The following is a 26078-nucleotide window of genomic DNA, read 5'->3' on the forward strand; positions in this document are numbered from 1 at the left end:
TTTCCCCAGATTCCAACTCCACATAAAAGAGATCTTAAACCCACACTAAAAGAGATTAAATAATTTATGTTCTGGAAAATTACACAGAAATGTTTGTTTTTATGTTAACATGACATCCAGTTTGTTAAAGTCATGACATATTAATGACAAATAGGAATCAGCACAAATAAAATATAATTGAAAGTCAAAGTATAATTTATTTTCTATATGCCATAATGTTCATGTTTTAAAACACAGCAATCAATTCCAGTTTTCATTATGCATCTATATTCTACTGGCACATTACCCCAAACACTGAATCACAAAAGTAGAAACTTGTATCTAGGAAACAAAATTATCACCCACACATGTCTTTATTTTCTATGTACCCTATGGCTTAACTAAATGGATGCTTAGAGAAGCACGTACCACAAGAGGAATAGCTTCTCTTTTGCAATTAAAATTTAATTGCTCCCCGTATACAGCATCAGAAAGTCGACACTATAAATGCACTTGCTGCATCCCTTCTGCATTTGATGAATGGCTTTCCCATCTAAAACTCTGTGGGGACAATAAACCTCAGTTTGCCAGTGTGAACTGGGTACCTGTCAGACTAACCTAGAAAAGTTTTCAAACATGCAGATTTGACTTCTTAAATTATAGGAACACTAAGATTACACGATGTCCTTCATCTTAAGGCATGCTTTAAAACAACCTTTGTTTGCTTTATTCCCAAACAGGGAATCACTGGTGTGTGCACAATGCTCCATGGCAAAATTCTTGAATGTAGCTTTATAATCTATGAACCATAAAATCCAAGAAAACTAGAATGCAATTAACTGCCTCCAGAAACCATCTTTACCCAAGAGTATTTTCAATGCCATCACATGTTTTCAGTGTTTGTGCCTCTTTTTCTAGCATGGTTCAAATCAATGGAAGCTATGGTATCTCTCTTTTAACTTCAATTAGGCACTAAAAAGGATCTGAGCAGCCCCGTTAGAGCAGCCCTGTTAGTCACAATCGTATCAATCCCAAGCCTATCTTTATGTGTCCATCACAAAAACAACCAGCCAGCTGTCTGTAAATCCACCCATCCACTTCCAATTAAGTTAACCAGAAAAGTAGCCTGCCAGCTGCTGCTTTTCTATAAAAACTGCCCTTTGGAGAGCTAGATGGGTGGATGGAAGACTCTAGCTTTCCTCTAGTCGTCAGTGAAGGGTTAATGCCAGAAACAGTTCCCAGAAACAATTACAGCCTTCAAATGCTAATAGGTTCCCAGTCTCTTAGACACTTTCTGCAATTTAATTGTCCTAATAGTCAGCTTCAAGCATCTCAATGGAAGGAGGGGGGATTCTTATTCTAAGGGACATTAATTAGGTTTAAATGATGTTAAATACCATCCCTGCCATTAAAAGGGCTTCCATGGGATCTTTACAAGAAAGAAGCATTTAAGCAATTTAAAACCACTTTGTGGTCTTCATCTTTGCTGTAGACTTTATATGGAAAAAAAATTAGTGACCTGGTGGAAATCAAGGCAAGACTTGCTCCTTTACTACTTCACTTTGTAAACCTTCTCTCCCTCCCCTCAGAGAGGCTACCAACTTTCATTTTCCTTTAGTCTCTGTGTAGCTGAACTACGTTCCAACCCCCCACTCAGTGCATCTTTGGCAGCTCAGCAGTTTGGGTAGCTTCAGCTTTTCTTCTCTCACACCACTCAGCCTTGGCTGTCCTTAAAGAAAATCCTCACAGAACAACGTGTCAATTTTGCATTCCTTTACAAAGGCAACTTCTATTTGAGAGACCAGGAGCTTGGCTCTGCCTCCCCACAGACAGAGAGCTTTGTGACCATCTAGAAACCAGGGAGAGAGAAAACATTTCCTGCATTAAAATGCAACTTCTTCCACACAGAGAACTATGCTTGGACGGGGGAGAAAATATCTGTTCCCCAATCTCTAGCAAACACAAAAATAAATGGATATGCACATCCACATTGTTTTCAGACATCCAGCACAAGAAAGAACAAATCTTCTCCCTTTGTGAATATTTTGATCATACTATGGAGTATAAAAGCATATACTGCATCATCTAAACTTCTGCACTAGTATTTTCTGTACTGATATCTCTTGGCACAGCCTCATTTTTACATTTAGGTGTCTCTATTCTACACTTTAAAAGTTCATTTTCTATAGCTTTCAGATCCTGTTATTTCTTTCTCTACGATTTTACAACATCTGAATTCCCTTCCTCTTTGCACCTGTCCATGATGAGCCAGGATAAAAATGCAAGCAAAAGGAGAGAAGCAGCTGAATGAATATTTACTATGGGATTTAATTCATGGTACTGAATGTATCTTGATAAAAAGTCCAATTTTAGCTATCTACTTCATTCTTTAAAAAAAAAGGAAAAAGCAGCAGTGTTATTAAAATACAACATAATGTTGTCATATTTCATTTTCAGACTTTTATCTCTGTAGGAACTTTTTCTGCCCAGGGTTTAAAAAAAATAAAGACACAGATGGTTCTTTTCTGAATGTCTCTACAGAAGAGAAGATACTAATGTTTCTCTATCTGTATACATCCTAAACTCTGACTTACAGTTACCAGATGTCTCTCCGTGATAATTATCACCTCAAATCCATGCTGGATGTTGCCTTGTTTTCAACATACCTCAAAAAAAGTCCCACATGGTGCTGTATTTTAAAACCTTTTTTCTTCTCAACAAGACTAATCTAATGTCAAATATTGATACTAAGGTTTCAGAAACAACTTGAATGTGGTCAAGGTCGTCCATTTCCTCAGCCTCTGATGTTCTGGCCAATCTGAACCTTTGGAACTTTGTTCAAATTACCCACATGCCTTTGGAAATATCTTCCTTGCAATGCCAAAACAACAGGATCATGGGTGAACAAGGGTAACTTAGCTGGGTGGTTGCAGTAAGAACAAGAGAGAATAACATGGCTCCCAACGTTTAAGTATATCTGGGAACAAAATGAGAATTCTTCAAGAGGTACAAGGAAGCCCTTTAGTGGATTAAAAAAACACTTCAATATCAGATTAAATGAGAGAAAATTCAATCTTCCCTCTTGGAAGAAATCCAGAGGATAAGTATCCATAGACCTTCAGAAATCCTTTCATGCAGGCAACTGGTGTGGAGTGCAACTCAGATAGACCCATATATCAGATAAATCAAGAGCAAGAAATCGCTTTAGGGCAGCTGGGCCCTCCTGGAGTACACCTACCTTCTTTCGGTGGCCGCTTGGCTTCCCTTGTTAGATTGCAGACCTGGGTGGTTTGCAGCTCCTGGGTGAGACAGCCTTCCGTCTGCTCATTGAGCGGCAGCACTACATTATTGAGCAACACCAGGGAATGGTCATCTCCCCCCCATTCTCCCAAGTGTTGAGGGCAGGTGCATTTTGTATACATGATCCCACAGGACTCCGTTCTCCCATTCTCAGATTTCAAGCAGCTCTCCAGCCAAGTGCATAATACATGGCAACCAAATTGGCTTGGGCTCACCTTGTTCAACACCAAAAATTCAAAGAAAGATTTCTGATCATCTTCCTTTTTGTATAATCCTATGAAATCGAAGGGGTAGACTCGGCGTATCTGAATGAAATTCTTATCATACTGCAGGAATACAAAAGCATTCTTGGAATCACACAGCTGCATTATAGAGTGGTTATTCTTTAAGAGATCCTTAATTTTTTCATGGGAAAAATGATCAAACTGATAAGCCAGCAGGGAAAAGTTAGAGCAGCTGAAGTCCTTTTTGGAAAATTTCAGGTAAATGCTATATTTGGTTGGATCTGGATTTTCCAGCGTCCAAGTGCAGTTTGTAAAGTTTTTGGGAAACATTTCGCTTACAGAATATGATCCATAAATGACCCCCTTCACCAGCGTCGAGCACCAGAAGTCTTGGGCAGCATTAAATCCAAACATAACCAGTAGATAGGTGGAAAATATATAAATCAGCAAATTACGAACAGCCTTCATCCTATGTCATTTGGCCTGCAGGAAAGGAAAGGACATTTAAAAAGGAGGTTGGATGTTTTGCGCAATAATTTTTTTTCAAAAACTGCATGCTGTTTTGAAAATTGAATTCATGTAACCCCTGTATGTCCACGTGAACACACACACACACACAGACAAAAGGCCAGATTTTTCTTAAAACCCGAACAGAAGGAAATATTAGATGCTGTGTGAACAGTGCCACCATGTGGCCAGTCTAGCTGTCAAATTCCCTATATTCAAAATTTTAAAAATAACATTTGTTACATTATTAATTGGAATCCTCTCATATAGAACATATTAGCCTGGCAAGGCCTGACACTTTTAACCCTAAATTAAGGCCCAGTGTTCTTTCTCTAAGACATCAGAAAATGATCATCAATTTATTTTTAAGCTATGAGGTTTATAACTATTTCAGACACAAGGGGAGAAAAACTGAGAACAGCTATTATGCAATATCTTTCCTCTTAGATTTTTAGTAATAATTGTGAAGCACAGTCATTTTTACGTATTTTTTAAAAAAATTAACAACAAACATACAAAGTGTTTGCTACAGATGGGGCATTGCCTCACATATGGCTGTGTGCCATTGTAGTAACAACCTGTTTATATTAAAATGCCACTTACAAAGAAAATATAAAATGATATTTCAAGATTCAGCAATGGATATTTATGTTGGAAGAGAAAAAAGCTAGACAGACAGCAGAGCCAATCCCTCTCTATCAGTAAAACTGAGACTTGGAACCCAGAATATTATCTTTTCTGCCACTCGGAATACATGAAATTTGAAGAATAACATATTAAATTAACTAGGCTAAGGAACCAACTATGTTATAACTTCATATTAAAATATATCTAATTTTGCTCTCTTGGTTGTCATTTGCCCTCTGTAATGCCAAATATTTTGGTGATAATTGGGGTTTTGTGTTGGTTTATGAGAGATATTATCATCTCATCTTCCTACCAGTTCAATATCAAAATACAGCTGTTGTGTCCTTATAATTACAATCTTTGCTTGTTGTTCTCTGATACAGATGTAACTGAAGGAAATAAGTCTTGCAAAGACATATCTATTGAAAATGTATGTATCTTTAATTTGTTTGAGAGGACACACACTAAGCCATGATCTGTACGAAGTTGTTCAGCCCTTAGTAATGTTTTAGCCCACAATATTATTTGCTTCATTTATAAATGTTAGCTGATCAATATTTTCAAACTATTTCATTGGCTCTGGCAGCCTTTGCCATTCTCCTCTGGAAACATAAAGAGCTGCTGAGCTTTTGACCCAAGACTCCTGCTTGACTCTAGTTTTTTTCCTCTCCACTTTGAATGACCAGGCATCTCCCACCCCCAATTGCGTAATGCTGAACAAGTCAGAGGATTCAGTTCTTTCAAAGAGATTGTACGCAGATTATAAATGGTATGCTCTAAACATTGACTAGAGGAAACCAGTATTGACACTCCACTCCCTTTAAATCTGTAGTTTTAATCTGGAGAGGGGTGGAAGGTATAGTTATGAAAGCTTCCTGGGAATTACCCAAGCTATTTTTTGTTTGCTTCTCCCTGCTGCTCATCTCAAGCAACAACAAATGGCTTCTGTGCTGAACTAGGCTGATAGGCCATTTTGTACCCTTAGAAGTGAGAAACTTGCTTATGGTTAAACCCTGCAAACAGCCACCTACTCTTTCCAAACGTTGCTGGAGTACTTTGCAGGCATTGCAGCCTGTGCAGTATTATTTGGGAGGGTCTAGGCATCTATGTGACATGAAAGCCCTAAATTAAAAACCCCATCAGTAAGAAGGGGATCTGTCTCAGGATCCAAAAGGGATGCGTTTTCCTTCTTTGAGAGGACAGGAACAGCCTGCGGAACTGTGGGGAGAGAAGAGGCAGTAGAGACAACCCAATACAATAAATGTGTGTGGGGTTGTTTTCTTTCAAAGACACAAACTGCAGCACCAGGGTTGCTTTCCACTTTGAGGCTTGGTCAAAAGAATCGCAAGAGGAAAGAGGTGACCCTCAGTCAACTCCATTAGGGCAACATTTTAGTGCGGGAGATGAGAGTATTTTGGGCAGCGATGCAGCAAACGCCAATGGATGACAACTTCACCATGTCAGGGAGAAAAGGAACAACTCCTGAGCGAAGGGGGAAACATCAATGGGGGCTGGAGGGGGGTAGGAATAGATCAATCCCTTCCCTCAAAATTTAAGGGTAACCACTGGAGGGGAGGGGGGGATAAATCCTTTCCACCTAAAAGCATCTTTCCTAGGTGACACTGTGTTTAACCGAACCTAGACGGCGCCATCACTCCACCGATCAGCTTCACAAGACTCAGACTTCCCTTAAACTTACTATTAACCTCAGGATATGGGAGAGGGATTCTTGCTTTCTTTCTCCTTTCGACCCCACAGAATTACCCCCACAAAGAAGGATGCTTATTGGTGTGCTCTGGGTGGCAATGATCTCTCTCCAACAAGGAGGTCTAACTTTTGGGACAGCACTAAGGTTGAAAGGATGCTGTGAAAAGGGTGCACCCTAGGTTGCTGTGAGTTTTCCAGGCTGTATGGCCATGTTCCAGAAGCATCCTCTCCTGCCATTTCACCCACATCTATGGCAGGCATCCTCAGAAGTTGTGGAGTCTGTTGGAAACTAGGCAAGTGGGGTTTATATATCTATGAAGTAATGTCAAAGGTGGGAGAAAGAACTCTTGTCTGTTGGAGGCAAGTGTAATATTGCAATTGGCCACCTTGATTAGCATTGAATAGCCTGGAAGCTTCAAAGCCTGGCTGTTTCCTGCCCAGGGAAATCCTTTGTTGGGAGGTGTTAACTGGCCCTGATAAAAGACAGGGGAATTCCAGGCATGAATCAGAGTGTTATTCTATATTTACTATCCTGATTTTAGAGGTTTTTAAAATACTGGTAGCCAGATTTTGTTCATTTTTATGGTTTCTTTTCTGTTGAATTTTTCCACATGCTTGTTGAACCAACCTGGACACAGCATATTATTTGAGAACACAGAAATGCTGGACCACTCTAACAACCACCATGTCTCTCTCTCTGTCTGTCTGTCTCTGTCTCCTTCAGTAACAGCCTGGCTTTCCCTATCCTTCTCTTTCCCCATAACCCCTCACCCCCACCCACCCACCGTTTTCCTTGCCTTACCTTCCACTCCGAAAGCAGGCCGGCTAATTCCTCTAAGAAGACCCTCTTGGCACCACAGGCAGCACGCGTCCCGAAAGAAGAAGAGGAAGAAGCAGCAGCAGGCACGATGGCGAGGCTCCCTTTCGGGCCGAAGCAGCAGCGCCGAGGAGGAGGAAGAGGAGGAGGAGGGTGCCCATTTTCCTCAGCAGCCGTTCAAAAAATTAAAGCAGGGGAGGGATGTCTTTGGGAGGGGGGGGGGGGGTAAGTGTGTGGGCAGGGGGGAGGTTGGAGGGAGAGGAAAAAAATTAAACCGCAGGAAAGGAGGGAGGGAAGTTCAGCCACAAAAATCCAAGGGATGAGGAAAGGGAGGGGGAGGGACCCGAAAAAGAGAGCAAGGAGGAGGCGGGGGAGGGAGAGGAAGGTTGCAGGGGAAGAGATGAAACGAACTTGACTGAAAGGCTCTGGTTTGGTGTGACTTGAAAATAAAGTCGAGGCAGAGAGAGAAAAGGAAGGAAGGAACTCCGAGGGCTCCTCAGTCTTGCCCTGCTGCGGGCTTGTTGGCGGGCTTCTGCTCTTCTTGGTGAGTGGGCAATCCGTCGCCTTCGCCCCCCTCCTCCTCGCTCGACTCTCAAGTACCAGAGGGAAGGACAGCGACCGAGAAAGAAGAAGGAGGGGTGTCAGTGTTTCCGTCTGTATCCTCGGCCAAGAGGGAGAGGGAGATGGACTCGGCAAGCGAGCGCGAGCAGGTTGTGAGAGCGCGGGAAGAGCGAGCCACACAGTCCGCGCGCGTCTGTGCCTGCCTGCCTGCCTGGGCGAGGGAGTCTCTGTGTGTGATCGTGTTCCTGCGCGCGCGAGCGAGGGACCGAGGGAGCAAGAGCGGGCTCTAGGCTGTATGTGTATGTTTGCGTGAGTGAGTGAGAGGTGGAGAGAGAGTATGGGAGCGCTGTGCTCCCTCGCCGGCGTTGGAACCAAGGAACCAGAGAGTGAGCGAGCGAGGAAGCAAGCGCGCGCCCTCTTCCTCCTCCTCCCCTCTCCTCGCGCCTTCTCCCTTGAGGCGAGTGCGCCTTGCTCTGTCTCTCCGGTGCGGCGCGCGCACGCACGCACGCACTGGCGGTTGGGCGCGAGCTCTCCCCAAATCCCCCCTTCCCGCCGCATACACACACACACACACTCCTTCCCTTCTGCGCGCGCTCCTGTCTTCCCTCCCCTCAGCTCAAACCCTCTGGCGCCCTCTCTTTCTTTTTCCGCTTTGGGTCTCTTCTTTATGTGCGTGTGTGTGTGTGTATGCGCGCGACACAGATGTGTGCGCACGCGACAAAGATAGAAAGAGAGGCTTTTCCCTCCCTCCCGGCTTGGGCAAGTGGGGCCGCTGCTCTTGCCGCCGCGGTTTCGACTTCACGCGTCACAGCTACTCCCAATCCCAAGCACGTCTTCTCGCTCACTCTCTTTCCCCTCCCCTTCTTTCCCGCCTTCCCACAGCAGCCTGGTCTCTCCCTCCCTGTTTGCCTCCCTCTGCTTGCTTGCTCGCTCCTGGGAGGTTTCCCCTGCCTCAGTTCCCACACTGAGGCTTGGAACGCGACCGTTAAACCGCCGGCTGAGGGGGAGGAGGGGGCGAGGGGAGAGGAAGGGGAGCTCCCCCCCTGCTTCTTCTCCACACGCTCTTCCCAATCCTTCCCTCTTCTCCCCCCCCCCCCCGCGCTATTCTATTCTCCCCACACACACACACACACCCCGCGCGCTCTTCCACCCTTCTCTCCCCACTCCCTTCTTTCTCTAAAGCGCCTGTCGCAGAACCAAGAGCTATCCGTTCGCGGTGCGGCTTTAAATGACCGGGCGCTCCGAGGAGGAGAAGGATAGGGTTGGGTTAGAAACACCGCCACATCAACAACAACACCGTCGCCGTGGCACTCAGCTTTCAAACGGCCGCCTTCCACTCGCCATTTCCTCAGCGAGGCATCTATTCATTCACACCTTCTCTCCTCAGGAATGAGCACTGGAGGATGCCACCAGCCTGCCATACATAGCAAGGGATTCAGGATAGCTGTGCTTTCCCTAACCCCCTTTGCCTTTCAAGTTGAAAGTCTCTGGGAGATTTTGCTTTTGGGGGAGGTGGTGTTGGAGGGAAGATTTCATTGCCCTGGTGTTTTGTTTTTGCTTTTGTGGCGACCTGCTTTAATGTAAGGGGATCAGAGAAATCAGAGGATTTCTTAATTTTTCTAGTTCTCTTTCTCTCCCTCAGCGCTCCCGCACGGGGACATTTGAAGACCAAAGAAAAAGCAGGGAAAAAATCCCGAACTGAAATGAAGAGCCCTGTTCAGAATGATTCCTGGAAGCCCAAAGGAAGGCTGCTGAATGACAATAGTCACGAACCGGCTTTTAAAAAATGCATTTGAACTGCACTGCAGAAGAAGGAAGAAGAGAAGGCAGGTCAGCCTTCTTCGCAAGAGCCCCCAGTTTGGGCAGCAGGATTCGCAGAAGGGCACTAAGCTGCTGGGTGTTAGTGCAACTGCAATCAGCACAAGCAATAAAGTGAGAACAAGGAAAAAATAACCAGGGCTGATGGAAACAGCAGGAAAGAAGGAATACCAATAAGGCAAGGGTAGTTGACCAAACTCTGATGGCAAGGTATCCAGACCAATATTAGAGCCTCTAACTGGAATGAAGTTGCCTCCAGGAGAAGGACGGACAGGAAAGATGGTATTCACACTGGAAAGGAAAGGAAATGTCAGGGTGGAAAAGTTGTATAGCAGCATGGAGCATAGTGTGGCAATAACTTAGGGTACATGTACACTACAGGAAAGGAGATTCCACTTGAACATTAGGAAGATTCCAAACTACAGGAAAGGAGACTCCTTTCGTTTTTTTATTTTTTTTCTGATGAGCTTTTCTGCACCCTGCTGACTAAGACACGGAACAATGGCTTTAAATGAGATTCCACCTGAACATTAGGAAGGATTTCCTCACTGTGAGAGCTGTTCAGCAGTGGAACTCTGCCCTTGAGTGTGATGGAGGCTCCTTCTTTGGAGACTTTTAAGCAGAGGCTAGATGGCCATCTATTGGGGATGCTTTGAATGCGATTTTCCTGCTTTTTGGCGGGGGAAAGGGGGTGTTGGACTGGATGGCCCCCAAGGTTTCTCCCTAACTCTATGATTCTATACTGGCCACAAAAGGCAGAGTGAAATCAACAGAAGGAAACAATTTCAAATTGGACTTGATTATACAGGGAGCCCTGGATCCAGGTCCAGGCTTGGACGATGCCTATGAGCACCACAGAAGTTGACTTCAACTGTTCTGGGGATTTGCAGGATTTGTGGAGAATTTGGGGTTGTTGTTATCAAACCCCCACCTCAGTACATGTGTTGGCAAGCCAGAGTGCCTTCCCTTAATTAGTTTCATCATGCAATGTGGTTTACACCTAAGCATGCTGATGCGTGTTACAGCAATTTCGGAGTATCCCGCAGTTTTGCTTATCCCAGTTTAAAGCCTTTAATTTGCATTGTTGCATGCATTTGCACCATGTGTCATTAAAGCTCTACATTTTCAAGATACCTTCAATCCACCTAAGTGGTCAGTAGATGTACCCATTGTTGCAGTTGTTTCTTAATTTATTTGTATCCCATATCTGTATTAATATTTGGATAAATACTAAAACCTGAACAGATGAAGAACATAGCAAAATAACAAAAAAATAGTTTACAGAGGACAGCTATATTAGTCTCCCCCTCTCTCTGCATACACACAAACATTGAATGCATTTTCCAGAAAGAATGGCAATGGCCATACTCGGACACAAGAAGGGCCAAAATGAAAAGTCCTCAGATAGAACAGCAACAGATCCAATGGGGATGACTCCTTTAGTCATAAAGGCAGAGCTTTGTGAGGTGAAAGCAGAGTATAATCTTGTGGAGAAAGCAATAATATTGTCCATGTGGATAGAATAGAGCCACAGAGACAGAATCAGCTCTGGGAGAAGGTGAAAACTGTTCTGAATTGCTTAAGAGAATGAAAGCTACCGTTAGTCCAGTTAAATAGGCTGAATGCCAATGATGGAGATCAAGCTAGTTGAAAAGAAATGTGGTGGAATTAAAAGCAGAGCTGCTCGATGTGGATCTCTCAACCTGAACAGAGAAACTTCTGACTGAATTAGATGGAAGAAAAGAAGATCACAGAATAAAGGTCATGCCAACTGAAATAAGAATATCGAGGAGGAGGAGGCTCTAGAATAAGTCTGCTGAAGCAGGAGTGAATATGTGTGTTCCTTGGGATTGAATGAAATGCCACAGACTGCCTCACTATTTTCGTGGTTAGGCAGAAAGAGGGAGACAGAGAGAAGGACCTGTTCAGCTTTGTTGGGAAATGGTGGCATGGCCAAGGCGATCTGGACAGGATAAGAAAACTCTGAGGAATTGACGAGATTACTGGGGAGGTTAGCAGGGTCATGAGGGAATAATAAAAAGCTTTGTGCTGCAAATAGATTGCTGAAGAATATCTGAAAGAAGGAGAAAAAAATGATTAGGCACTAGCCACATGACCTAGTTAAACATGGTTAAATTGGAAGAAATTAAGAGGAAGCTTATAGGTATGTACATATATATGTCTACTTCAGGATGGAAGCAAAACTGATAGATATTTTGTAGGAGGGAATTACAAGCAAGCCATGAATCTCTTTGGAAGCTATAACAAGTAGTAGTGGGAACACCCTATCAAGAGAGGCCTCATGGAAAATATATGATAGATGTTTCCAACAGTACATCCATAAATGACCCATTTTCCGTTACTAACTGCAGCAAGAAAAAACAAACACTTTTGTTATTCCTGCAGTTGAGCTGAAGTAATAGTCGGCCTTCTATAGCTATGGATTCTACATCTATGAAATCAGCTATCTATGGCTTGAAAATATTTTTAAAAGCACAAAAGGCAAACTTTAATTTTATACATTTTGTACAAGGGATGTCATTTTATTGCACCGGTGTTTATTATGGGACTTGAGCACCCATGGATTTTGTTATCTGGGGCAGGCAGGTGGACTAAAACCAAACCCCAGTGAATACTAGGGATCCACTGCATAATCACTGGCCCTTGCCCAGGTTATTTGAAGGACAATATTCCCCCATAAAACCCTGCTTAATTTTGGGGAGGCCCTTTTTCTGTTTCTCCACCATCACAAGTCTAACTGGTGGGAGCACAGAAGAGGGCCTTTTTTGTGGCAACTCTCATATTCTTTTCCATAGAAGCTGGATTTACTTTATTTTATCAGACAACAAAAATGTGTCTTCTTACAATCTTTTTGTAAGCAGGTGAAGACCCGTATATTCTTGCAGGCTTTGTGGATTTAAAAAAAATGCAGGAAGAGGTCGATATAAAGTTCAGGACTTCTATTTTATCGTTGCTTTTAATATTTTATATTTTAACTGTTTTTAAACTTGTTGATAATTTAATTGCTTTTTGCTTTTTACTTTCTGCATGCTGTGAATTTTTAATGTTTATCTTTTGTAAGCTGCTTTTGAGTCCCAAACTGGGAATTAGGTTGGATATACATAAATATAATGTCAACATTACCAACAACAATACAGAACACTAGTGAATAAAAACACAATCTTTAAATTAAAAATAAAATCTACAGTCGCTGTCTGTAAAAATTCACACACATTCATTCTGTGTATAAGGTCTTGGAATGTATTCTAGTTGTTTTATTTTTATTCCTCTTCAGAGAGCTCAGAATACATATTTTATCCTCAAAATTTCCACTTTTTATTCTCACAACAATGCTATGAGGTAGTTTAGACTGAGAGACAGTAACTGACTAGCTCTAGCATTTCTCTGTTTACTATAGCACAGTAGATGAACAAGATGAAATCTACAGTAAATGAAGCCCCACCTATGAGCCCACCCATTTTCAGGGTGATGTCACAGAAATAAGTCTGTCTAAATTGCTATTCCAACATTTTTTTTAAATATTGCATTTCTCTCAGGAGCTGGCATTTAACTGTGGCAGCTGTCATTATACCCTGGACACTTGCCACACAGCTCAGCTCTGTGTCATTTCATTCATTTGCTATGGCTAAGCTTCCACTTTGCATTGGCACTTTTTCCCAACCTTCCCATGCCTATTTCTAACAATCCCATAGTTGCTTTTACTCAGCTCTTTTTCTGCAACACAAACTAGATAAGTGTTTTTAACTTGTTTGGTTTCTACTCCTTATTTTTTTTTTCAAGGATCCTGCAGATATATACATGACTGTAAATGGATATTTGTACATTTCTGTAATATGTCTAAATGGGTATTTTTAATCCCCTTGCCTGCGTTAGTTCAGGCTGGGAGTCTCAAAAGAAGTAATAAAACTGAACCATGTGGCCAGAAGCAACAGTTAGAATGGGCATGCCTAATATACTGAAAACTAGCTAGTCTTGTTGATGTTGAGCCAGCAGTTCTTGTCTCTCTTGCTTTTCATTGTTAGTTCTATCTGACTTTATCTTCCTTTATCTGATTCTTAATCCACAACTGTTTAGATACTAATTGAGAGAGGGGGAACCCCTTTAACAAATACTATTCAGCTAGCATGGGAATTATTTTCTAGCTTGCTTGTTTCTGCTAAATTTTGCACAAGGTACAGAGCCTTTAGAAGGAGCTTTGCCAAATGTGGCAATGCCCCTACAGTTCATTTGTGTAGCTGCAGAATGTTATTTTTTACTGATTGAAATAATATCAGGGAAAAGGAACCATTAACATTCCTCTTAGCATACAAACCAATTATTTACATAATCACAATAGTCTTGAATTTTTGAAAGGGAGATCTGATTGTTGCAATTATGTACTGTACGAATTCTGATCAGCAGTATTACTGATCACAAATACTTTTGTCCCAAGGAACTGGAAGATTTTCATTCTTCTTCAATATGTATGATTTTGGAGAATAGATGCTGCTTTTACAAATGAAAGCAACAAATCTGTTCACTCAACTTCATGGCCTTTCAGTAACAAATAAATACAGTACAAGATATTAGGCATTGTATAGCTTAATTGTATGGATAATTAGTAGATTTTCTTTCAGTTCATTGATCATAAGCCAGAGCTGGTTTCCTTGTCTTTATGTTTTGTTTCTTTGGGTATGAGAAAGTACACTCTTTCTTATCTATATTCTACCTGTATCTCACAGGTCAAATATTGGAGGAAAAACTGCTTGTTTGTATTATGGTGACAGAATGTGTTTAGTGATGGGTTTACATAGGTACTTGTAGATCCCAAGCCTCAAAATTATAGCATAATGCATGATATAGTGGATAATATCACATCTCCCCATCATCAATTAACTTAGTTAAATTATAAATTCTACTAAGAGAGTGTGTGTAATTTTTTGGTGCAGCAACACTTTTATTTGAGACTGGCTGTGCCCGGCCACGCGATGCTGTGGCAATTTGCGGTGGTGTTCGAAATAAAGCATTGTAGAATTGGCGGTAATTAGTATATGTGAGTTAGTAAAGTATGTGATTATGTAATATTTTTGGTTGTTAGTTGTTTTGTGTGTTGGAGGGAAGTGTGAAGGTCGTAGTTTTGTAGTATGTTTTGGATGTAATGGGGTTTTAGCATGAAATTTTGGGTGCTTTCTCCCTGGGGAAATGTTTTGTTGGGATGGTGTTAGCTGGCCATGATTGTTTGATGTTTGGAATTGTCCTCTTGTTAGAGTGGGCAATGGTATTCAGTTGTGTGGAAGGGACCGTAGATTGTTGTGGTAGGTAAATGATAGTATTTGGTTTGAGTTGGGTTATTTGAGTTTAGAGTGGCGTATAATGTAGTTTAATGGGCATTTTATTGAACTGTTGAAGGGAGTTTAGGTATTTTGCCGGGAATATATTATGTGCGTGGTTTGAGAGTAGTGTATTAACGTTTGGTGTGAAGACCCTTCATTATTAGTGTTTTATTATTATTATTATTAGTAGTAGTAGTATTAGTAGTAGTATTTTTTGGTGAGGCGAAGGATTGTCCGATTCGCCTTTCTATCGGTTGTATATTATTATTATTAGTGGTATTGTTATTTTTGTTATTCTTGTTTTTGTTGTTTGGAAAGATCTCTCATTTCATTTTGTTTTGGTACTGTGTTCATTTTGGTGATGGGAATAGTTTTTTGGCCCTGATTGTTTTTTGTGTGGAATTGCCCTTTTTTCAGAGTGTGGTTCTTTATTTAGTGTTTTGATTTTAGAGATTGTATTGTTTTGTTTTATTATATCATAGTATTTTTATATATATATATTATATATAATATTTATCAATTTAAATTTGTTAATACAGTAGTTAGTAGATAGTATCAATGCGTTGTGACCCACTCCCTGTCCTGTTCAATATAGATATATAGTATTTACATGTATATACCCACTTCCCTTGTGCAAAATAGATATACAGGATAAAGATATACATAGAAACATCTGCCTTGTGTAATACACATATATAGTATATAGATATATATACTCACCTGCCTTGTTCCATTTCGATATAGCCTATGTCCATGTATGTACATATTTGGCCTGTCAAATATATATGCACACTGTTCCTTTTTTAAATTAAGCTTCTTGGAGATTGAGGTTGTGGGTCATCCAGTCCAACCCCCTGCAAGAAGTAGGAAAATCTCATTCAAAGCACCAACAGATGGCCATCCAGCCTCTGCTTAAAAGCCTCCAAAGAAGGAGCCTCCATCACAGTCCGTTTTGGGGAGAAAGAGAGTGAGAGTGAGAGCGGGAAGGATAAGGAGGGAGAGGTAATAAAGTGGATGAGATGAGTGGAAATGTATGTTTAGTGAGGTTGTTTTGGACCAAATGGGGTCTGGATGTTTAGTGATGAGTTTTTGTGAAAGATGGTGGTGGTGGAGGCAGCGAGAGAGGGTGAGCGAGGGGGTGACGGTTCTGTGTGTGCTCGCGGGCCGCGCATGCGTACATCGCCTGTTGCGGGTTTTGGCCTTTTTTTGGTGGTGTGATTGTGTTTTTAGTGTAATTGTGTTGTATCATACTTGACGCGGGGATGATGGATTTTGTTGTAAATTTTCTAGTTTGGGGTTTTTTTGGGTTTTGCTGTTTTGTCCATTGCCGTGATGCCAAAATCCTTTTATATATATAGACTAGCTGTGCCCGGCCACACGTTGCTGTGGCAAAATGTGCTGTTGCTGTGGTTAAAAATTGTTGTGGAATTTTTATTTGATGTTATTTGTATTTTTAATTAATTTTATTGTAACTTATCTTTTTATTTATTATATTTTATTATTTTCTTGTATTATTTTTAGTTATTTTCTGTTATTGTAGTATTTTATTGTATTAATTTTTAGTGTTTTTAATTATTGTTTAGTGTTTTTAATTATTTCTATTGTATTATTTGTATTTATTTTATTTTTTATTCTTTTATTTTTATTTTTATTATTTTATTTTATTATTTGTATGTATTATATTTTATTATTTGATTATATTATTTTTATTTATGTTTTTTAATTGTATTATTTTTTAATTTGTTTTTTGTATTTATTTTAGTAGTTTCTCTTTGTATTGGGTTGCTCTGAGTTGTGTGGTCTGCCTGGTCATGTTCCAAATGTATTGTCTCCTGATGTTTTCCCTGCGTGTATGGCAGGAATCCTCAGAGGTTGTGAAATGTGTTGTAACGAAAGGAAGTGGGGGTTATGTATCTGTGGAATGACCAGGGTGGAAGAAAGAACTGTTGTCTGCTTTAGGCAAGTGTGAATGTTGGAATTGGCACTGAATCGCCTTGTAGCTTCAAAGCCTGGATGGTTCCTGCCTGCCTGGAATGAACAAAATGTGGCTCCCAGTATTTAAAAAATCTGTGAAATCAGGACAGTTAACTAAAGAACAGCACTGAGCAATCAGGGAATTCCAGACATGATGTATTGAGGGCCAGCTAACATCTCCCAACAAAGGATTCCTCTCCGAAGCAGGAAGTAGGCAGGCCTTGAAGGTGGAAGGGCATTCAACGGCAATCAAGATAGGGAAGTGGAATATTCACAGTCGCCTGAGACAGGTAAGAGTTGTCCCATCCTGGATATCATTGGTGAGATAAAAATAAAAATAAACATCCCACTTGTCTGTTTTCAAACAGATCTCATAATCTCTGAGGATGCCTGTTTGTTGTCGGAACGTAGGGGCAAGAATGGTGGATTGTGCTGCCAAATTTCTAGGTTCTGGGGCTTGTACTTTTGTTGTTTAGTGGAAGGGGAGGACACCATTTGTCTTTTATATATATAGATGGACATTTTAAATCCATATTGCAATGTTTCTTGAATTTTATTTTAAATATCCATTTTGATTATGCAGGAAGGACAAATTATAGTGATGGAATTTCTTTTCTAGGTTAAAACTAGAACTTGGCTATTTGGAAGAGGTTAGAAATAAAACAGGGAGCTCTGGCATGAACTGGTCCATGAGGTCACGAAGAGTTGGAAACAACTGAACAAATAAACAACAAAAAAGAAATAACATTATTTGGAAGAGGAAGTATAATGAACAACTCAATAATTTGATAGTAGGGAACTAGAATAAAAAGTTATGAAATAGTTCCATTTGTGTTAGGCACTTCCTTTTAGTTCATTGAAACAGTACTTTAGGAGACAACATGATGTAGTATTTTGAGTGTAATAATAATAATACTAATAATACTTTATTTTTCTATCCTGCCACCATCTCCCTGAAGGGACTCGGGGCGGCTAACATGGGGGTGCAGGCCAAAACAGAAACAAAGTATACAGTGTTCCCTCACTACTTCACTGTTCACTTTTCGCGGATTCGCTGTTTCGTGGTTTTTCAATAAACTTTAAAAGACTATTATAAATCATAAAAAATTACAATTTACAGCCTAAGAAAGGGAGGAGGAGAAGCCAAAGGGAGAGAAGAGGAGCCCAAGCGGCAACAGAAGGAGAAGCCCTGACAGACCGTGCACAAAGAATCTGCGAACCTCACCTCCTCCAAGGTGAACTAAACCATCTAAACTGGGCTCTACAGGCCAATGGATACTCTACCACAGACATCAGAAGAGCTGCAAGGCCAAGAACAAGCCATGAGAGTCAAAACAAAGATCCACCCAGAGGAAAGGTGTTCTTACCATACATCAAGGGAACCACTGACCGCATAGGCAAACTAATGAAGAAGCACAACCTACAAACTATCTACAGACCCACAAAGAGAATCCAACAAATGCTACGGTCAGCGAAGGACAAGAGGGATCCTCTCTCCTCTGCAGGAGTCTACCAGATACCATGCAGCTGTGGACAAGTATACATAGGGACCACCAAACGCAGCGCCCAAACAAGAATCAAAGAACATGAAAGGCACTGCAGACTAATTCAACCAGAGAAATCAGCCATAGCAGAGCACTTGATGAACCAGCCTGGACACAGTATATTATTTGAGAACACAGAAATGCTGGACCACTCCAATAACTATCATGTCAGACTACACAGAGAAGCCATTGAAATCCACAAGCATGTGGACAACTTCAACAGAAAGGAAGAAACCATGAAAATGAACAAAATCTGGCTACCAGTATTAAAAAACTCTAAAATCAAAACAGTAGATGGGAACCAACACTCTGAGGGCAGAGGACAGCTAATGACTGAACAAAGGATGCCCCCAGGCAAGAGACAAAACCTTTCAAATGCTAATTTGGGTGATTAACTGAAACATTAATGCTGGCTTCCCAGTGACAAAGGACTCTGGCCACACCCTGGATTCTCCACAGATATATATTCTTTCCTTTCCTTACTTAGTTTATCCATACTTCACAACCTCTGAGGATGCCTGCCATAGATGTGGGCGAAACGTCAGGAGAGAATACTTCTGGAACATGGCCACACAGCCCGAAAGACATACAACAACCCTATTTTATGTTTGTTTGTTTGTTTGGCCTCAAGGCAGTGCGTGTCCCATCACTCACAGAATCCCTCTCTGCTGGGTGCTCTAAGTCTGGGGAACTTGGCCAAGTTACATTGGTGAATCCTTTGGGTTCAACCAAGGCCCTGCCTCTTTTGTGTGTGTGTGTGTTTGTTTGATTGGCCTCCTCAAGGCACTGTGTGGGACTCATTTCCAGACACCCTCTGTGCTGAAGTGGATTCCCTAAGTCTGGGGACCCCAGCCATGTTACACATAGCTGAATCCTTCTTTGGGTTCAAGTTCCCAAAGTTCAAGTCACAAACTCTCAGCCCCAAAAAGCCCTGTGAAATGGGAAATAACACTTTAAAACCAGGAACAGATTTCCTTATTCTGAGGCCGATGGGCATCTGTCAGGCGTGGTTTGATGCTGTGCTATGATTTCTGTTCCTGGTTGATAACTGTAACTTCCTAATTGGTTCTGTCACAAAAACATGGCAAAACTTTATTACACTGCCAGAACTTTGTCTTTGTGCAAGGTACATCATGCTATGATAGCATATTATGGTTTGCTGGGTGTCCACTGTCCATCAACTTAACAGAGTTTCAGCCACAGAAACCAAGTTTCTCAAGTAGAACAATGACTTTCAAAATAAAGACAGCCCAATGAAACAGGAAATAAGACAGGAACAGATTTCTGCAATTATTAAAAAATGTTTTTATATAAACTATGAAAATTTGCCAAAAATCAGAGGATAAGGGAAACTTTCTGAAATGTGGCCCTCCATTGTGCATGTAGCAGGGCCCAGAATACACTGTAGTAGGTGGTCTGTGGTTTGCTCCTCTCCATAGTCACATGTTGTGAACTCCACTTTGTAGCCCCATTTCTTAAGGTTGGCTCTTGATCTCGTGGTGCCAGAGTGCATCTGACTCAGCACATAGAAGATGGGTTTGAAAGGCAGCAGATTACAGGAGCTGACTTCATAGACCTGACAGCAGATTATGACACTGTAAATCATCGCCTTCTCCTGAGTAAAACATATAATAACACAAAGGACTACCACCTCACCCTCTTCATAGGAAATCTGCTAGAAAACAGAAGCTTTTTAGTTGAATTCCAGGGTCAGAGAAGCAGATGGTGAAAACAGAAGAATGGCCTCCCTCAGGGGACCATGCTTGCTCCATCAATGTTTAACATTTACACAAATGACCAACCACTGCCAGAAGGGACAGACAGTTTTATTTATGCTGATGATCGTGCCATCACCCGCCCAAGCAGGGTTTTTAAAGTCTTAAACCCACTTGGAACTTTTAGAATTATCATTGTGCACCTTAAAAAATACTTGGGGGATGAGGAGAACATGGCAGTGAGACCAGTTGGAGAGATCGATCTGCTCCCAACAGCAATGATTTAAAGTGCCTTCCAAGTACACTTAAGGATCAGGAAGATCACCTAGGCTAAACAAATGGTCAGGGGTGATGTGTGAACTTTTTGATCAGAGGTAGCTGCACTGGAGGAGCTGAAACCCTGTGGAATTCCCCATGAGAAGGACACAGACTCTTCAAAAGCGAAAAATCTGGAAATATTTAAAAAATATTAACAAAAACATACTTGGGGGATTGGAAGGCATAGACTAGCCCTCCGAATGCATGCACTGTCTTTCGCCACAGCTGATAGTTATTAGCAATGAGAAAGCCGTATGATTTATATATTTCCCTTACAGAATTGGTAAATATTCATAATAAACTATTAATTTCAGTGGTTCAACAAAAAGTCAGTAGTCATGTAAATCACTGAGCACTTCCTTGATTTTAGAGCTGGAACAATGAATACTACCATCACCATGAATGTGCACAAATATACTAGATACTGGAAACCAGTTAGTTTATGTCCTTGCAAGTGTTGCATAAATTAATTTTATATATTACTAGCTTTGCCTGGCCACGCATTGCTGTGGCTTATGGGAATCATTGTTGGTCAGGTGGAATAGCAGTGAATAGCCTTGCAGCCTCAAAGCCTGGCTGTTTTCTGGAGTAGCTGGAGTAGCACCCTCAATCAAAGAGCCTGGCTACTTCCTTTGTAGGGGAATCATTGTTTGGCCAGATTGAATTGCACTGAATAATCTTGCAGCTTAAAAGCCTGGCTGCTTTCTACATAGGGCACCCTTGCTAGGCCAGGTTGAATGGGATGGAGTAGCCTTGTGGCTTCAAAGCCTGGGTTTTTTTTTTTTACCTAGGAGAAACCTTGGTTGGCCAGGTTGAATAGCACTGAATAGCATTGCTGCTTGCAAGCCTGACCGCTTTCTAGCTTGCAGAAACCTTGGTTGGCCAGTTTGAATAGCAATTAATAGTTTCGGTGTGGCAGGTATGAATGCTGCAATTAGGCACTTTGATTAGCATTTAATGGCCTTGCAGCTTCAAAGCCTGGCTGCTTCTTGCCTGGGGGAATCCTTTGTTGGGAAGTGTTAGCTGGCCCTGAATGTTTCCTTTCTGGAATTCCCAATATCCCTGTTTTCAGAGTATTGCTCTTTATTTACTGTCCTGATTTTAGAGATTATATTGTTTTGTATTATTATACCACAGTAATTATTTCATATTATATTTATAATATTATATTATCTGCTTAGAAGTGGATTATATGAGGTCACTCTACATAGCTGTATAAAATCCACACTGAAATGGATTATATGGCAGTGTGGACTCAAGATAATCCAGTTCAAAGCAGATAATATAAGATTATAAATGGGTTATATAGCTGTGTGGAAGGACCTTGAGTCTACACTGCCATATAATCCAGTTCAAATCAGATCATCTGTATTTTATAGGCAGTGTGGATCAGGCCTAAGTGCACTCTGCCTGTGCCCTGGGCACCATTTTGGCTGAGGGAGTTGCTAGGATACGAAGGGGGCGGGGCCTAAAGGCAGCGGGGGGGGGGGGGCTAAAGGCAGCGGAGCCTACCTTTCTAACTGGCAGTTAGGGGAGAAAGGCTCTTCCTCATCCTCTGTAATTTGGACTATTTTTCTAGATTTTTTTGATTGAAAGATATTTTGAATGACTATGTCTTTTGTGGCCAAATTTGGTGTGATTTGGTTTAGTGGTTTTCTTGTTTACTCCATAGTAAAACAAACATTACATGTATATGTGTGTGTGTGTGTGTATATATGTGTGTGTGTATATATATGTGTGTGTGTGTGTGTATATATATATATATATATATATATATATATATATATATATTAGTTGTGCCTGGCCACGCGTTGCTGTGGTGTTGTCTGGTGGTGTTGGTGAGAACTTGTTGAGGTAGTGGTGGTATTGAATGTCTGTTGTATGGTTGTCTTTATGTTTAGTATGCATTTCGTTGTTTGTGTACTGTGAAAGTGGTGAGGGTAGAGGCGGTCTATGTCCCTGTGTAGTATTGTATAGTATTTATACGTTGTCCATGTGTTGTGAATGCTTGGATTGTGTCCTGCTGCATAGTAGAAAGGGTTGTGCTGGATGGCCCTTAGGGGTCTCTCCAAACTCTTGGATTCTATGTTTCTATTATCATCATCATCATCATCATCATCATCTTCTTCTTCATCATCATCATTATAATGTAGAAGCTGTATATTGTATTTTATGACTATTTTATGACTGTTTTAACTGTTTTAATCATTTTAGTTTATTGTATATCAGTGTAACGGCATCAATTGCCACTTGTAAGCCGCCCTGAGTCCCCTCGGGTGAGAAGGGCGGGGTATAAATAATTGAAATAAATAAATAAATAAATCTGTCAGGAGTGCTTGGATTGTGTCCTCCTGCATGGTAGAAGGAAGTTGATGTGGATGATCCTTAGGGGTCACTCCAAACCTTAGGATTGTATGATGTTGTTATTATTATTATTATTATTATTATTATTAGTAGTAGTAGTAGTAGTAGTAGTGAGAGGCTGGGTGGCCATCTCTTGGGAGTGCTTGGATTGTGTCCTGCATGGCAGAATTGGGTTGGACTGGATGGCCTTTAGGGGTGTCTCCTAACTGTCTGATGCTATGATTCGATGTGTATTATTATTGTGCAGATATTGGATGGCCATCTGTCAGGAGTGCTTGGTTTGTGTTGTCCTGCATGGTGGAAGGAAGTTAAACTGGATGATCCTTAGAGGTGTCTCCTAACCTTATGATTGTATGATGTTATTATTATTATTATTATTATTATTATTATTATTATTATTATTATTACAGTAGAGTCTCACTTATCCAACATAAACGGGCCGGCAGAATGTTGGATAAGTGAATATGTTGGATAATAAGGAGAGATTAAGAAAAAGCCTATTAAACATCAAAATAGGTTATGATTTTACAAATTAAGCACCAAAACATCATGTTATACAACAAATTTGACAGAAAAAGTAGTTCATTACACATTAATGCTATGTAGTAATTACTGTATTTACGAATTTAGCACCAAAATATCATGATATATTGAAAACATTGACTACAAAAATGCATTGGATAATCCAGAACGTTGGATAAGTGAGACTCTACTGTATTATTATTGAGAGGCTGGGTGGCCATCTGTTGGGCGTGCTTGGATTGTGTCCTCCATGGCAGAATTGGGTTGGACTGGACTACCACAGTAATTATTTCATATTAGAGTAGAATCTCACTTATCCAACATTCGTTTATCCAGTGTTCTGGATTATCCAACGCAGTCTGCCTTTTAGTAGTCAATGTTTTTGTAGTCAATGTTTTAAATTCATTGTGATATTTTGGTGCTAAATTTGTAAATACAGTAATTACAACATAGCATTACTGAGTATTGAACTACTTTTTCTGTCAAATTTGTTGTATAACATGATGTTTAGTGCTTAATTTGTATAATCATTACCTAATTTGATGTTTAATCGGCTTTTCCTGAATCCCTTCTTATTATCCAACATATTCACTTATCCAGTGTTCTGCTGGCCTGTTTATGTTGGATAAGTGAGACTCTACTGTATATTTATAATCTTATAATATCTTCTTAGAACTGGATTATATGAGGCCCCTTCTACACAGCTGTATAAAATGCACACTGAAGTGAATTATCTGGCAGTGTAGACTCAAGATAATCCAGTTCAAAGCAGATAATATAAGATTATAAATGGGTAATATAGCTGTGTGGAAGGGCCTTGAGTCTACACTGCCATATAGTCCAGTTCAAATCAGATAATCTGTATCTTATAGGCAGTGTGGAAGAGGCCTGAGGCCTAACTGTGCCTGTCCCCTGGGCTGAGTAGGTTGCTAGGAGACCAAGTGGGCAGAGTTCTAACTGGCAGCAATTGGATAAAAAACAATTATTCCTTTCGCTCTAATTAGGACTTTATTTTTCTTTTCTTTTTGTTGTATGAACGTAGAGGCATGGATGAGGGGTTGTGTTGCCAAGTTTAGTGTTTCTGGGATGTGTAGTTTTGTTGTTTTGTCCTAGGCCGATTTTTTTTTATCCTTTTATATATATATATAGATATAGATATAGATATAAAATTAATAAAGTTGATTCTGATTTTTAATACACACACCACATTTATAAATTGGCCTTTTCTCCCCCCCCCCCACCAGAATATTTTGCTTTGTTTCTAAGCATGTAACCAATAGCCTGAAAAAGTGAGCAAAATCACTTTGGAAATGGAAAAAGGCACACAAAGATAGATTTTGTAATCTGAGTTAATATTAAGCCTCAAGATATTCCTTTCTGAACAGTGTCTTGCTGTGATACAGTACTATCTCACATGTACTAATAATGAGCTCAGAAGTGCATGGAGTCAGGCAATATAGAAATGGATTTAAACTTTAGCTTTAGGAATTGTGCTATAGATTAGAAAAACTCTGATTTTATGACCAGAAACATGTAGAAACTTTACAGTGTAAAAAGGCAGGCCTGGGAGTCTCTGGCCTTCCAGATATTGTTGAACTCTGGTTCCTATCACTTCTACACCAGTTTGGTCAAAAATTAAGTATGATAGACATGGTCATTTATCACAGTCTGGAGAGCTGAAAGTCCCTTGACCCTGCAGGAAACCCTGAAGACCAAACTACTGTATAAATATTAGGGCTGTGCAAAACATTCGAACTTTGTCATATCTGTTTTATAAGATTTGTACATACAACCAATGTTTAGAAATGTGAGGGGCGGCCATGCCAAAAAAAAAAAATCAAATTCAAAACATGGACCTATGATTTTTGGATGAGTTGTGTAAGTCTCATAAATGACTTCAAGTTTCTGTTGTGGGTGCTGCTTCTCCCCCAAAAAGGCTGGGTTTGGTTCCTGGAAAGGGCCCTGAGGAGGATGGTGAGGCTGGAGGAAGAAGCTTTGCTCTTTCCCCAAAGGGGGTGGTGAGGGAGACCGGCAAGCAAGAGGCAGGGATGCCTGGCTGCATGGCCGGGCAAGGAAAAAGCCCCTCTGCCACATTGCTAGCCCAGAAGAAAAGAGGCAGAGACCACACTCACATTGAAGCTTTAATGTGCAAAGCGAGCAGAATTCTGGAAAATGTAGTTTAGAGTGAGGAGTTCTGAATTCTCTGCCACAGGGGGCCTTGCCTTCCCAAACTGCATTTCCCAGAATTGTGCTTACTGCCTTGTGCTGCCTCCTCCTCCCTGAAAGTTTTGGTGAGGAAAAACCAGTGTTCATTCTCTAAAGGGATTCTGAGATGTTGGGGAATCTGAGCTGTTAGGTTCAAAAATAACCCTCAGTTAGGGTAATTCCACCAAAATATAGCAGAGTACCAGGAGTAACCAGCAGAAACTTATGTGTGATGTGTAGTGGTGAATGAGTGAAATGTTCTGAAACTTTTTTTGGGGGGGGGGGTTTACAGTGGTAAATGTGTTCTACCATTGCAGCAAGTTTCATTTTGATAGCTCTAAAAATGAGGGAGAAAGGAGCCCTGGCAGCTCATCTCCCCTTGTGCAATTACTTAATGAAAAAGTAACGAAAAAATCATTATACCATTATAGTTGTAATACAGAACTCTAACAATAACTAATTTAGAAATGAGTATTGCAACATGTTTTTCATTGATCGCACTGGCCTAATAAATATAGTGGTAGACTTTTGCCAGAATCCATGCCCAAGTGTGAAAGTTCGTT

The 26078-nt window shown here is 40.8% G+C and overlaps 1 protein-coding gene across 5 annotated transcripts in view; it reads right to left on the reverse strand.

The window, feature by feature from the left end:
• adgrb3 (adhesion G protein-coupled receptor B3) overlaps positions 1 to 7349 on the reverse strand; it is a 678053-nt gene extending 670704 nt beyond the window's left edge. Inside the window, exons 1-2 of one of the 5 annotated variants that reach the window (XM_062969068.1) lie at positions 7147 to 7349; positions 3218 to 3986 (exon numbers count right to left, since the gene is read on the reverse strand). In XM_062969068.1, the coding sequence (XP_062825138.1) occupies positions 3218 to 3971 (754 nt within the window). In that variant the 5' untranslated portion in view covers positions 3972 to 3986; positions 7147 to 7349. The remainder of the gene's footprint in view (positions 1 to 3217; positions 3987 to 7146) is intronic. The other 4 variants (XM_062969070.1, XM_062969067.1, XM_003215498.4 and 1 more) reach the window with 4 other exon arrangements.
• Positions 7350 to 26078: the final 18729 nt, after the last annotated feature.

This window comes from Anolis carolinensis, chromosome 1 (genome assembly GCF_035594765.1).
Source record: "Anolis carolinensis isolate JA03-04 chromosome 1, rAnoCar3.1.pri, whole genome shotgun sequence".
Classification (NCBI taxonomy): Eukaryota; Metazoa; Chordata; class Lepidosauria; order Squamata; family Dactyloidae; genus Anolis; species Anolis carolinensis.